Source organism: Emiliania huxleyi (assembly GCF_000372725.1).
Source record: "Emiliania huxleyi CCMP1516 unplaced genomic scaffold EMIHUscaffold_90, whole genome shotgun sequence".
Taxonomy (NCBI): Eukaryota; Haptophyta; order Isochrysidales; family Noelaerhabdaceae; genus Emiliania; species Emiliania huxleyi.
Window position 1 is genome coordinate 208,530 of NW_005195300.1, and position 13,921 is coordinate 222,450.

Genomic DNA, 13,921 nt, shown 5'->3' on the forward strand with positions numbered 1-13,921 from the left:
CATGCCACCACCGCCCTCTAAGCCACCCTCCATCCCCCCTCTCAGCCACCATCCACGCCACCTTCCAAGCCGCCCGCTGAGCCACCATCTACGCCACCCTCCACGCCACCCTCCGTTCCGCCCTCCACCCCGCCCTCCACCCCACCCTCCGCACCGCCTCCCGCGTCCCCAGCTATGGGCGTGTCCACGTTGGAGCCAGGTGTGGTGTGGACGCGAGAATAGCTCCGCCGTTCATGGAGGCAACCGATGCGAGTCGACTGGTGTGTGTCGTCGTGGTTTCGTATCAAGAATACTCACTCACTCACTCACTGAAGGTGGGGTCAGCACCCCGTTGCCGCGCAGCGCCTCGGCGATCGCGGCGACGCCCTTGGGGCCGAAATTGTTGTAGCCGATGTCGAGGGTTTTCAGCACCCCGTTGCCACGCAGAGCCGCGCCGATCGCCTTTGCGCCCTTGTCGCCGATGTAGTTGCGGGAGAGATTTAGCGTTTTCAGCACCCTGCTGAAAAGGTAAAAAAGAAATCACGCACCACCAGTCATTTAATGCACCGCCCCCCTGCGCCGTCCACTCGACCAGAATTCACACTCACATCTTGAGCTCAAACCCTACCCGCCCACTCACCGCATCCCGAATCACTCCCTTCCCCTCGTCGCCCAAATTGTTGAGGTGGAGGTTGAGGGTGGTCAACACCCCGTTGACGCGAAGAGCGGAGGCCAGCGCAGCGGCGCCCTCGTCGCGGATGTTGTTGCGACGGAGGTTCAAGTCGGTCAGCACCTTGCTGAAAAACGCAAAAAGAAAAACACGCATTCCAAAGCGCTACAGTAAGACGGTCCGATTCCATGCACCTCCCTGCGCCTACTCCTCTCTCAGAGCCTACTCCACTCTCAAAGCCCACTCACATCTGGAGCTTAAACCCTTCCCGCCCGCTCACCGCATCTCGAATCACTCTCTCGCCCTCGTCGCCCAAACCATTGGCGCCGATGTAGAGGGCTTTCAACACCCCGTTGACGCGAAGAGCGGATGCCAGCGCCTTGGCGCCCTCGCCGCGGATCTTGTTCGCGCCGAGCTTCAACTCGGTCAATACCCCGTTGCCCTTGAGGGCGTCGGCGATCGCGGTGGCGCCAGTGAAGCCGATCTTGTTGCTGCTCACATCCAAGGAGGTCAGCACCCCGCTGCCCGACACGTACTCGGCGATCTCTGCGGCGCCAGTCGGGCCGATGCCGCATCTAGCCAGGCCCAGCGAGGTGAGCTTGTTGCGCTGCCGCTCGACATGCACGATGCTGAGGGTCGCCTCCTCGGTGAGGCCGTTGAAGCGCACGTCCAAGGAGGTCAGCACCTCGTTGACCGCGAGAGCCTCGCCGATCGCCTTGGCGCCGGCGTCGCTGATGCGGTTGCCGCCGAGCGAGAGGTTGGTCATCACCCCGTTGACGCGCAGCGCCTCGCCGAGGGCGACGGCGCCCTCGTCGCCGATGCCGTTGTAGCGGAGGTCGAGCTCGGTCAATACCGCATTGACCGAGAGACCCGCCGCGATGACGGCAGCCGATCCGGGTCCGAAGCCTTTGTTTGACAAATCGAGCGACGTCATCGCCTCGCGCCCGCAGAGCTGCTGCGGGTTGAGCGTCATCGCCCCCTCCTCGCCCACACTCAGCGCGACGAGCGTACGCGTCGTCCGCACCACGTCGAGCACCGCCTCCCGCACGCGGCCGCACACCTTGCCCCAGTCAAGCGTCAGCGACATCAGCGCCGACGGCCCAGACTCCATCCACGCGACCACCGTTCCCACCATCGCACCATCGTCGCTGCCAAGGTCGAGCCCCGTCAAATCGACGCCGCTGGCCTGCAGCGGCAATGCCGCATCCATCGCCGCGGCAAGCCCGCCGCCGCCGCCGTGCTGCATCGTCGCCGCAAGCACCGCCGCGCGCTTCACCTTGAGCGCGTCGCTCACCGCCGCTTGGAAGCGCGGGTCGTTGTTGTACGCCTCTGCCTCGTCGCCGAGCGGCGCCCCAAGCCGCTTGTCTGCCGCGCCTCCGGCGTCCGCGCATCGCTCGAGGCCGAGTCGGACGCGCACTAGTTGCGCCGCCTCCTCCGCTGCCCCCTCCGCCACCCCGCGGCGCACCTCCGCCGCCATCTGCGCGCCCATGTCGGTGAGCAGCTTCTTGCGCTTGCCCGCCACCTGCTCGAGCGTGAGCGAGGCCATGTTGATGGAGAAGCTGCTCTGGATGACCAGCGTGCTGCCCTCCACGCCCGTCGAACGTACCTGCAGGTGTCGGGAAGGGGGAGGTGGAGGCGATGAGACTGAGAAGGGGGGGGGGAGGTCGGAGGGTTGGCGCACCTGCAGGCCCATGAGCGGCGGCAGCAGCGTCTCCTTCTCGTGCGGGTACTGCGAGAGCCACGAGAAGTCGGCGCCGCGGTCGATCATGCCCATCACGAGCTCGAGCACCGTCGACGCCTTGCCCTCCGCGTAGTGCACCGCCTGCGCGCGGTCGGTGGTGGTCGACGAGAAGCCGTACTCGACGCCGCCGCGGAAGCCGAGCGCGTCCGGCTTGAAGAAGGCTTCCGGGAGCGTGGCGCCCCTCCAGCCGCGGTAGAGCGGCGTTATCCTGGTCAGCGGCGACAGCTTGACGATGATCGAGTTGATCGCGTGGATGGTGGTCGAATACTGGTTGTGCCACGTCCAGCGCACCGCGGCCTCGCCCTTGCCCGCCGCCGTCGCAGCCCACTCGCCGAGGTTAAGCCAGCCGCACTTCTTCTGCAGAAAGGGCACCTCCTCCATCGAGGCGTACTCCAGCAGCACCGCGCCGTCGGCACCGCGCGCTGAGGAGAAGCGGAGGACGCCGTTGTACTTCTCGTACATCGGCCCCGTGTACAGCCGGCCGGCGACCAGCTCCTCCTTGGTGAGCGGCGCCTGCCCCGCCTCAACGAGCCTCGGGTTCATCTCGTCCGCCATCTTCTTCTCGAAGACAGAGAGCGGCTCCGGCTTGCGGCACCACTCGCGGTGAGCCGTGCGGAAGTCGCCGCCGCGCTCCGCGTAGCGGCCATCCTGGTCCTCGACCGGCGCGACGACGAACTCCCACTCGAGCTTGGAGGTTGCGCCCTCGATGCCGTTGGAGGTGGCGAAAGGGAGGGTAGCATCCTTCTCTTTGCAGTGCTCCGTCTCCATGGCCTTGAGGAGCGAGCCCTCCACCATAAGCGGCGGCCCGATGATCTTCTCGAGGCCTGCTCACCGGTCCGGGGACGGGGGGCGGCCGGTGAGAGAGGGTGGGTCGGGTAGGCAAGCTACTGGCGTGCAGGAGCACGCCTCCGTAGAACTGCTCGACGCCGCCGAAGCCCATCTCGAACGCGTCGCCCTCCGCGGCGAACTTGGCGTTCAGCGCCGCCCCGGTCGCGGCGCTTTGGCCGCGCAACTTCTCAATGGCGGACCAGAGGGTCTCGGCATGTCCACCCAGCTTCACCGCCTCGAGCTTCTCCTCGAGGTCGGCGAGCGTGAGGCTGAGCACGTACTTGAATGGGTCGGTGGTGCCGGGCGGCTCCTTCAGCGCCTCCGCCACCACCTCGGCGAGGGCGAGGGAGTTCACCCAGCCGGCGACGCCCCACTCCGCGTCGACCTGATCGGAGGAGAGGGGGAGGGGGTAAGGCGGTGGGGAGGGTGGCGCGGCGGCGGAAAAAGTGGGAGGCAGACGCGGACGCGGCGGCGGAGGAGAGGGAGGCGGCGGCGGACGCGGCGGCGGTGTGTGCGGGCGGTGGCGGTGGCGAAGGCGGCGGTGCGGGGAATGCGTCGGCCTTGCCGTCGCGCGAAGGGGCGGTGGCGCTAGGCGTGCCGACGTTGCTGAGCTGGTCCTTGAGCGTCTGGATCTCGTGCTTGAGTGACTGGATCCCGCCCTGCTTGAGCGATTGATTCTCGCCCTGCTTGAGTAACTGGTTCTCGTCCTTGAGCGACTGGATCTCGTCCTTGAGCTTGCGCAGCTCCGTCTCGTTGTTCTTGGAGGCGGCGCAGCCCACTTGAGCATCTCCTGCACCGGGGAGAGCGCGACCGTGAGTAGGCATCGGATGGCGCCGGGGCGCGCGAGAGAGAGCGCTGCCAACAGCAGCGGCAGGGGCGGCAACGCGGAGCGCGTGGAACGGGGCGGTGGTAGAGGCGGTGCTGGCGGGTGGCGGGTGGCGAAGGCAGCTGGACGACCTGTCGTGTCGTCCTGGGGACCGTCCTCTTGCTCTGCGGCCGCGGCCTGGGTCTCCGCGCGTGGCTCGACGTCGATGTCGGTCCCACCGCTGCCCGTACGGGGCGGGTACGGCAGCGACAGCGGCGGGGGCGGTGGGGGCGGCGGGGGCGCGCGCACGGCCACCGTCGCCGCCGCAAACGAGGCCGCCCCCGCCGTCGGCGCCGTGATCGCCGGCGCGGTCGAAGCCGCCCCCGCATCGTGGTCGTCCTTGAGTGACTGGTTCTCGTCTTGGAGCGGCTGGATCTCGTCCTGCTTGAGCGACTGGATCTCGTCCTTGAGCGACTGGATCTCGTCCCTGAGCTTGAGCAGCTCCGTCTCGTTGTTCTTGGAGGCGGCGCAGCCCACTTGAGCATCTCCTGCACCGGGGAGAGCGCGACCGTGAGTAGGCATCGGACGGCGCCGGGGCGCGCGATAGAGAGCCCTACCAACTGCAGCGGCAGGGGCGGCAACGCGGAGCGCGTGGAACGAGGCGGTGGTAGAGGCGGTGCTGGCGGGTGGCAGGAGGCGAAGGCAGCTGGACGACCTGTCGTGTCGTCCTGGGGACCGTCCTCTTGCTCTGCGGCCGCGGTGGAGAGATCAGCCGCTCTCGCTCCCCGAGGCTTGCCCCACGCAAGAGCTCGAGCGCGAATGGAGGTTGCGGTAGCGCCACTCTTCGGCATCACGCACTGCTCCTTGGGCGTCGGCCTCCAGAGGTGGCGGCAGCAATGTGCTCAACAGCGGCTCTGCTCACAGCGGCTCTGCTCAACAGCGGCTCCCTCAAACGCTTGGGCTCCGGCGGCGATGAGACTGTCACGCCCCCCCCGCAAGGCGCGCGATACACACGCTTGGGATTTCCGCCAGCGCCACACCGCCAAAGGAATAGGAAGGGCCTCTCCGAAAAGAAGTCTTCTGCCTGGTTGTTGCTGTTATCGCGCCGCTTATTATGCGGCCCGATGCGCCTTACACTCCATCTCGCAGTGCGCCCCTCCCATTCCCCTGCTGAGCGACCCGCCGTCGCGGGCGCGCTGCCTGCTCGGCCAGCTGCAGAGCCTCGAGGTGCTTCTGGTGCATGAGGAGGGGCTCCGCGCAAAGGCGGCCCCGGGGGAGGGGCGGGAGGGCCCAACTTCAGAATCGTGCTTTTTTGGGTTCTAGGAGAGCCGCAAGAAGCCGTCCGCACAGCAAGCCGCTCGTCGGACAAGCGTGCTCGCTCGATGCCGGCGAGCGCATTGCGCACGCTTTGGACGGTGGCGAAGCCAAAAACACCGATGGTGGCCGTCCGCTGGCGTGAGCGGCGGCGATCGGTCCCTAACCTGTCGCCCGCGGTCCCTAACCCAAAAGTGGTCCTTCGCGCTTTGGTCCCTAACCAAAGAAACACGATCCCGAAGTTGGGCCCTCGGCGGGCGACGTGGGGCGATGCTGCAATGCTGCGTTGAATCAGGTTGAAGTCATGTCAGACGAACAAATAAAAGAATTTTGAAAAAGAATTGTGACGCCGTTTACGCGATCGGCTTTTGCTTCGTTTTTTAGTTTCTTTTTCTTTTTCTTTTGCGAGGCGACGGAGGAGGGGGGGCGGGCGGGCGCTAACTATGGGCAACTACATGCCCGAGGTTCAACGACGACTACTCGCCGCCTGGGTCGTTTGGGGCGCGCGGCTCCGTCGAGGACCGGGCGCGCGCCCCTTACCCGGCGCGGCGTAGGTCCCACTCTGACGTAAAGAGGGTTGATTTGCCAACAACAAACCTAAAACAAGCTCGAGGAAGCGGTCGATGCTGCACTCGACCGAGAGTTACGACTACGACAACGCCCGAGCACGCCCCCCCGGGCTTTTGGCGGCGCCGGCGGCGACGACGCCTTCGACGTGCTCTACGACGGGGGCTCGGGGTACGGGTGGGATTCCTCTTCGGGGGGCGGCGCCTTCTTCTAGGCGCCCTTGACCCAACATAGAGGGCGCTGTGTGAGCCTGCTTTTGGTGTGAGTGAGTGTGTATTCTTGATACGAAACCACGACGACACACACCAGTCGACTCGCATCGGTTGCCTCCATTAACGGCGGAGCTATTCTCGCGCCCACACCACACCTGGCTCCAACGTGGACACGCCCATAGCTGGGGACACTACTAGGTCATGCATGGCTTCCAGAAGTTTTATCTCTGGGCCCCGAAAGGCATCTCACACACACACACACACACACGCCTGCTTTTGGGTAATATAAAATAAGTAAGAGAGTTGAAGGGGAAGTGCCCCATACCCGGGTACCTGGCACCTGGTACCCGGGTACCGTCCCCTCAGTATGAGCTTTGACGGCCGCAGCAGCGAGATGGCCACGGTCGACGTGCTCGTGGTTGGAGCTGGCCCAGTCGGCATTACGGCAGCCATCGCACTCGCGGAGAAGGGCGTGCACGTTCGGATTGTTGATAGCAACCTTGCGCCTGTTATCCTTACCAAGGCGTCGGGCACGCAGGCGCGGACCCTCGAGCAGCTCCCGGAACGTGTCGTTGCTGCCATGCAGGCTGGCTCCGTGACGGCCTTGATGGCGCGGGTCTGGGAGAATACCGACCAGGGCAAAGCTGCTGTGCTGAGCATTGACATGCGCGGCAGGACGGACACCTTTGAGGGCGTCCTGGCCCAAGAGCAGTGGCGGACAGAAAAGGTGCTGAGTGAGTATTTTGAGACTTTGCCGGGCGTGCGTGGCCGGATGAAGATTGAGCGCGGCACCAAGCTCGTCTCATTTGAGGCAGACGACCTGGGGGTGACTTGCGAGCTTGACACGCCAGCGGGTAAGCAGATGCTCGCCTGCGGATGGCTGTTGGCGGCGGACGGTGGGAGGAGCACCATTCGCAAGGCCCTCGGGTTGTCCTTTGACGGCGAGACCATGGACGAGAACTTCCTCGCCCTCCATGCCACATTTGACGGCCTCGGCGAGTGTTGCTGGAGCGACGGCATCCACACGACCGAAGTTGGCCTGAGCAAGGGCAGCGGCATGGCGCCCGGCCTCTTCTTTTCCATGCCTATGCCGGAGGACTCGCCCCGGGCGCAGCTATTAATCGTTGACCTGGACGAGGCGCAGTCGGCGAGCTTCCTGACCGGCGAGGCGGACTCTCATGGCCGCCCGCTCCTACGGCCGCCACGCGACGACGAGGTCCCAGAGATAGCGCGCGTCCGCGGCTTTGGCACGTCTGAGCTACGGGTCGTCCCCGGCTCCGTCAAGTGGTGCACCGGATTCAAGGTAAACTCGCGGCTGGTCGAGCATTATCGCTCGGACCGCGTCTTTCTCTGTGGCGACGCATGCCACTGTCACTCCCCACTCGGCGGTCAGGGGATGAACATGGGCATGCAGGACGCGCTCAACCTCGCCTGGAAGCTTGCCATGGTGGTGCGGGGGCAGGCAAGGATCGACGGCCCTCTGCTCGACACGTACGAGGCGGAGCGACGTGGCACCGACGAGCGCATCTGCAGGGCCATCGAGCGTGCCGCGCACGGCGCCGCTAGCCGTAACCCGCTAGTCTTCTTCATTCGCGGCAGCTTGCAGCGCCTCGCTGGCATGCTCCCGGCGCTGCATGGCACCGCGGTGCGAGCGGTTGCGATGCAGATTCACTCCTACCGTGACTGCGCACTGAGCAGAGAGCACTGGGAGCGGCCGCCGGCCTTCCCACCGCTGCCAGTCTCGAGGATCTTCCCAGCCGGGGGCTATAGGCGGCGGCAGAACCTGTATCGGTGGGTCGGTCACCGGATTCGTGCCGGCGATCGACTGCCAAACTTTGACCTCCCTGGTGCACAGCAAGGCCTTCCTGCGCGCCGGCTCTATCCTTACAATCACGGATGGATGCTGTTGCTCTGCGAGGGGTACGCTCACGAAAACGCCGACCTCGCGCGCAACCTCAGCTCAGTCAAAATACTCTCAGCAGCGGAGCTCAACGCCCTGGGCAAGGAAATCAAGTCGCACAGTCGTGGGGTGATTGAGACGGTCGTCACGCTGCCAGCCTCGCACCCTGCCCTCGAGGTCCTCGGTGTGCAGGCCCAGTGCCTCATGCTCGTGCGGCCGGACTCGCACGTCGCGCTGCGCTCCGAGCCGGCGCGCTTGGGGTCGGTCCTGCGCTACCTTGAGAGCGCTGTCGGGGTGAAGGGACTGTCGTGGGACAGGGCTGGGTGTCCGCCCTCGTCACCCCGCTTTGATTACCTGCCCGTGGTCGTGTGGGCCAGTGTCGCTGCCGCTGCGGTTGCGATCCAGCTCCGAAGGTGGCCGAGGTAGGTAGGTGAAGATCGAGACCAGGATTGGAGAGCCGAGAGGAACAGGTGGCGCGCTGTCTCTTTTCTCAGCGGCTGTAGGAGAGACCCGTGTCCGTGTAGTGACTCTGTGTAGCAAATTGACAAATCACAATTCACGTCGTGGTGTAATACAGTGTGTGTTCGCAGTACACGCACGGTACCACGCGCAATGGCAGCTCAAGAGTCAAGCCAAGGGTGTCAGCGCAGATAGACGATGGTGCACCCGTTCCCCCCCTCCGGCTCGGGCGCATCCTCAAACCGCGCGACCAGGGGGTCCTCCGCGAGCCGCTCCCTCACGAAGCGGCGCATCTGGCCGGTGCCGCGGCCGGTGATGATGTACAGACAGCCGAGGTCCATCGCACGATCGAGCGCGTGCGCGACGTCGTCGCCAACCTCGTTGAGCCGCTTGCCGCGCAAGTCGAGCGTGTTGCTGGGTACGCGCACCGCGGTCACGCGGCGCTCGCGCTTCCCGCCCTTGCGACCCGCAGCCTTTGGGGGCGGCACCACCCTCTCGGCCTTGATGACCCTGGCCACCTCGGCCGCCTTCACCTTCATCGTCAGCCCGCCGTACGCCACTGTCAGCTGCTTCCCCTTCCTCGACTCTACCAGCACCGGCTCCTCCCCGAGTCGACGCACGATCACCGAGTCGCCAACCTCCGCCTCCTCCCGGCCCACCGCCGCCGCCGCCGCCGCCGCCGCCGCCGCCGCCGCCGCCGCCTCCGCCGCCTCCGCCTCTGGCGCTCCCGCCACCCGCTTTCCAATCACAGACAGGCGGTGCAGCGTCGCCGAGGGGGTCGGCGCGGGGCCGTCGGCGCCAGCCTTGGCCGCGGCCACCAAGTCTGCGATCTGCGCGCGCGCGGCGTCGAGCTCGCGCTGCAGCGCCTCGCGCGACGCCGCCGCCTCCGCCGCGGCCGCCGCCTCCTGCTCCAGCCGGCGCGCCTCGAGCTGCCGCCGCGCCCCCTCAGCCTCGTCGCGCAAGCCGACCAGCTGCTGCCGCAGCGCCCGCTGCTCCCCCTGCTCGGCCTGCATCCGCTCGATCAGCTCGCCGACGTCCGCCTCGCCCGCACCTATTCACAGCCAGAGGTGTGAAGAGACGCTGTTCACAGCTCGCCGACGTCCGCCTCGCCCGCGCCGAGCGACTCGACCGCGTCGTCGAGCACGTCAGGCTGCAGCCCGAGCCGCCGCGCGATGGCAATGGCGTTGGAGCGGCCGGGGACGCCTAGAGGGCAATCTCGGGCAATCTCGGGTGATCTCGCGTGATCTCGCCGTCCTCTCGCGTTGTCGGACGCCCCAGAGGAGGCGGTAGGTTGGCGCGAGCGCGACGTCGTCGAACTCGACGCATGCGTTCTCGAAGGCGGCGTCCGAGTACCTGTTAGTGAGTGACCCTGCCGCTCCTCAGAGGCTCATGAACTGCTTCATTAGAGGGGGGAAGGGGGGGGGGGGGGGGGGTCCGGGTACTTGAGCGTCTTGAGCGACGAGTGGTGCGTCGTGCACATCGTCAGCCCCGCCGTCGCCTTGAGCCGCCGCAGCACCTATTTCACAGCTAGAGGTGTGAAGAGACGCTGCTCACAGCCCGCCGTCGCCTTGAGCCGCCGCAGCACCTATTCACAGCTAGAGGTGTGAAGAGACGCTGCTCACAGCCCGCCGTCGCCTTGAGCCGCCGCAGCACCTATTCACAGCTAGAGGTGTGAAGAGACGCTGCTCACAGCCCGCCGTCGCCTTGAGCCGCCGCAGCACCTATTCACAGCTAGAGGTGTGAAGAGACGCTGCTCACAGCCCGCCGTCGCCTTGAGCCGCCGCAGCACCGCCGCCCCGAGCGCAGACCCCTCCGTCGGATCGGTGCCGGCGCCAACCTACCAAAGGGGGCGGGTCGGTGCCGCCGTCCGCCTCGCCGAGCAGCACGAGCGAGATCAGCCGAGAGATTACCCGAGAGAGTACCCGAGAGTACCCGAGAGAGTACCCGAGAGTACCCGAGAGTACCCGAGAGTACCCGAGAGTAGCCGAGAGTAGCCGAGAGTACCCGAGAGTAGCCGAGAGTACCCGAGAGTACCCGAGAGTACCCGAGAGTACCCGAGAGTACCCGAGAGTACCCGAGAGTACCCGAGAGTACCCGAGAGGACCCGAGAGTAGCCGAGAGTACCCGAGAGTAGCCGAGAGGACCCGAGAGTGCCCGAGAGTACCCGAGAGTACCCGAGAGTACCCGAGAGTACCCGAGAGTGCCCGAGAGTACCCGAGATTGCCCGAGAGTGCCCGAGAGAACCCGAGAGTGCCCGAGATTGCCCGAGATTGCCCGAGATTGCGCCTCGTCGAGCAGTACGAGAGACTCGCCGCTCGCGCGCTGCAGGATGGCGCGCACCTATTCACAGCTGCAGGTGTGAAGAGACGCTGTTCACAGCGACTCGCCGCTCACGCGCTGCAGGATGGCGCGCACCCGCGCCACGTGCGCCGAGAAGGTCGAGAGGGACTGCACCTATTCACAGCTGCAGGTGTGAAGAGACGCTGTTCACAGCTCGCCGAGAAGGTCGAGAGCGACCGCACCAGCGACTGGTCGTCGCCTAGGGGACCTATTCACAGCTAGAGGTGTGAAGAGACGCTGTTCACAGCGACTGGTCGTCGCCTAGTAGGAGATCGCAACCTCGGCTGATCTCGGGTGGATCTCGGCTGATCTCGCGTGCGACGACGGGCCGTCGTCGCCGATGTCTGCCATCACGGCGTCAAACCAGGGCACGGCGGCGACCGCCGACGGCGAGGCGTCGGCCGAGAGAGAGCGGCCACGCGGCTCTGAGCAGACGGGCCACAGTCCAGCCTGCGATTTGGGGGGAGATGGGGGGGGATGGGGGGGCGGGGGGGGGGAGATGGGGGGAGAGATGGGGGGAGAGATGGGGGGAGAGATGGGGGGAGATGGGGGGAGACGGGGGGAGACGGGGGGAGACGGGGGGAGATGGGGGGAGATGGGGGGAGGTGAGGCCAGCCTTGGCCATCAGCACTGCCAGCCCGAGGTTCTTCAGTGCCACTGTCTTCCCGCCGGTGTTCGGCCCGGTGATCACGATCGCGCGCACGTGCGGCGGGAGCTCGTAGTCCTGCTCAAACGACGACCTTACTCAAGGGCTGATTCAGGGCTGATTAAGGGCTAATTTAGGGCTAGTTAAGGGCTAGTTAAGGAAACTCGTAGTCCTGCTAAAACGACGACCTTAATCAAGGGCTGATTAAGGGCTGATTAAGGGCTGATTAAGGGCTGATTGAGGGCTGATTAAGGGCTGATTAAGGAGGCTCGTAGTCCTGCGCCACGACATCGCCCCGCTCGACCGGCTCGGACGGCGCAGGCTGCAGCAGCAGAGGGTGCAGCAGCCCCTGCAGTGCCACGCCCTCCGCCCGGTGGTCCGAGAAGCGGACGGGCACTCCGCCCACGGCGGCGGCGTACCGCGCGCGCGCGGCGGCGAGGTCGACCTTCGTCACGGCGCTGTGCAGCGCCTCGAGTTCAAGAGCGACGGCAGGCGCGCCCACTCGCTTGGAGAGCGCCTGCAGCACCGCCCGCACGTACGTCATCTCTCGGCCGTCTCTCGGCCGTCTCTCGGCCGCCTAGCGCCTGCAGCACCGCCCGCACGTACGTCATCTCTCGGCCGTCTCTCGGCCGTCTCTCGGCCGCCTAGCGCCTGCAGCACCGCCCGCACGAGCGTTTGCTCGCGCCTGGCGAGCTGGCGCAGCTTTGTGTTTGCGCCCTCGACCTGCGGGGAGAGATGGGGAGATGCGGGGAGATACAGGGAGAGATTGGGAGATATGGGGGCTGGGCCCGCCAACCTGCACGGAGATACAGGGAGATATTGGGAGATATGGGGGCTGGGCCCGCCAACCTGCACGGAGATATGGGGAGATATGGGGGGATATGGGGGCTGGGCCCGCCAACCTGCACGGAGATATGGGGAGATATGGGGAGATATGGGGAGATATGGGGGGATATGGGGAGATATGGGGGGATATGGGGGATGGGCTCTCCAACCTCCTTGGGCTCGATAAAGAGCGTCTGCCCCGAGCCAGACACGTCGCGCACGACGCCCGGCACGCGGTGCTTCTGCTTGGCCACCACCTGCAAGGCGGAGCGGTCCGCTCTCTCCCCAAGACGAAAGCGTCATCATGTACCCCCATATCTCCCCATATCTCCCCATATCTCCCCATATCTCAGGCCGCCTGCAGGACGAAGCGGTCCGCGCGCAGCGTCGGCAAACGGTTCGCCAGCACCGAGTCGCCCTTCTTCGCCACCAGCTCCGCCAGGCTCTTGCGCACCGCCGCCGCCAGCTCTCGCTTGGCGAACCGCACCTCGCCGAGCCCGTCCGAGGCGGAGTCGCGCACGACGCCTAGCGGGGACGTGTCTCGGACATGTCGCGGACGTGTCCCGGAACGTCTCCGAGGCGGAGTCGCGCGTCTTTCGCCGGCGTCGTCGACTGCCTCGTCAATGGCGAGCTTGAGAGCCGCCTGCACGCCGACCCCGTCGAAGAGGGCCGGGAGCCTATGCGGCACGGCACCGCCGCCGCCGCCGCCGCCGCCGCCGCCACTGCCGCTGCTGCCTTGCGCATCGTCGAGCGAGCGCATCTTCTTGACGAGAGAGGCTGCGGCCCCGAGGGAGGTGGATATGGAGGCGAGTTGCGGGCCCTCGAGCACCGCTCCCTTGGACGCCAGCGAGACCAGTGGCAGCCAGTCGGTGAAGCCCTTGAGCTCGAGAGGCACGCCGAGGCTCCTCTCGATGGCGAACGCCTCTGCCGTCTCCTCGAGCAGCGCCTCCGACTCGGCGCGCTCGCGCGGCAGCGGGATGCCAGCGCCGTACAGCTCGCGCGAAAAGGCCGTCGACGCGTGCTGAGCGACGTGCGCGGAGAGCCGAGGCCACTCGAGCAGGTCGAGCGTTGCCACGGCTGGGTCGGCAGCGGTGGGCGCGGGAGAGCTCTCTTCGGCAGCGGCGGGAGCTGCGGTGGACTCGGCGGTCGCTCCAAGCAGGACCGCTGCAGGACGCTGGGCCGGTTTAAGCTGAGGCGCGAGCTGCCGAGGCGCGAAGGCGGCTGCCACGGCTGCCACGAAAAGCATGGCCGGTTCTGGGAAGAGGTGCAGGGAGAAGAAGAAAAGCGCAACTCGCACGCCCCTGGCGGGCCCTCTCCGCGCCGCGATGCGCCCCCTCCCCCCTCGCTTTTGCAAAATCCTGCAAAGGTGGGGACGTGTCTGTCCTCGACCCAGCCCTAGCTTGGGATGTCCGTTTTATTTATTTATTTTATTGGGCGCCGCGGACCAGTTCCGCGAGCGCTCGTCAGCGGGTGGTGTGCGGTTCTTGCCGTAGTTCCTCTTCGGTCGCCTAGCCCCGGCGCCGTCTGTCGGACGCCTGCGTGTCACGAGTGCGAGCCGCTCGCGGTTCGTACACCCGCTTGCGGGTTCGAGTGGCGGGCCATCCCGCTTGCGGGATGGCTTAGCGGGTTCGAGCC

General features: G+C 66.3%; 4 protein-coding genes across 4 annotated transcripts; 1 reads left to right on the forward strand and 3 right to left on the reverse strand.

The window, feature by feature from the left end:
• Nucleotides 1-297: 297 nt before the first annotated feature.
• On the reverse strand, nt 298-805 carry EMIHUDRAFT_220255 (hypothetical protein; the record flags this gene model as incomplete). Its single annotated transcript, XM_005757522.1, has 2 exons — nt 298-496; nt 588-805. The coding sequence occupies 2 exons, from the start codon at nt 803-805 to the stop codon at nt 298-300; spliced, it is 417 nt and encodes a 138-aa protein (XP_005757579.1).
• Nucleotides 806-893: 88 nt separating this feature from the next.
• On the reverse strand, nt 894-4,874 carry EMIHUDRAFT_220256 (hypothetical protein; the record flags this gene model as incomplete). Its single annotated transcript, XM_005757523.1, has 7 exons — nt 894-2,255; nt 2,331-3,214; nt 3,279-3,603; nt 3,821-4,008; nt 4,176-4,264; nt 4,433-4,571; nt 4,739-4,874. The coding sequence occupies 7 exons, from the start codon at nt 4,872-4,874 to the stop codon at nt 894-896; spliced, it is 3,123 nt and encodes a 1,040-aa protein (XP_005757580.1).
• A 1,609-nt stretch (nt 4,875-6,483) lies between these two features.
• On the forward strand, nt 6,484-8,442 carry EMIHUDRAFT_220257 (hypothetical protein; the record flags this gene model as incomplete). The annotated part of the gene is made up of 1 exon (XM_005757524.1): nt 6,484-8,442. One exon carries the CDS (start codon nt 6,484-6,486, stop codon nt 8,440-8,442), a length of 1,959 nt encoding a protein of 652 aa, XP_005757581.1.
• A 103-nt stretch (nt 8,443-8,545) lies between these two features.
• On the reverse strand, nt 8,546-13,532 carry EMIHUDRAFT_466079 (hypothetical protein; the record flags this gene model as incomplete). The annotated part of the gene is made up of 16 exons (XM_005757525.1): nt 8,546-9,526; nt 9,592-9,678; nt 9,749-9,828; nt 9,918-9,991; nt 10,030-10,060; nt 10,098-10,128; nt 10,166-10,196; nt 10,777-10,815; nt 10,870-10,929; nt 11,095-11,265; nt 11,447-11,539; nt 11,766-11,978; nt 12,113-12,184; nt 12,457-12,543; nt 12,645-12,811; nt 12,857-13,532. The coding sequence occupies 16 exons, from the start codon at nt 13,530-13,532 to the stop codon at nt 8,658-8,660; spliced, it is 2,781 nt and encodes a 926-aa protein (XP_005757582.1). The 3' UTR covers nt 8,546-8,657.
• Between the last annotated feature and the right edge of the window lie 389 nt (nt 13,533-13,921).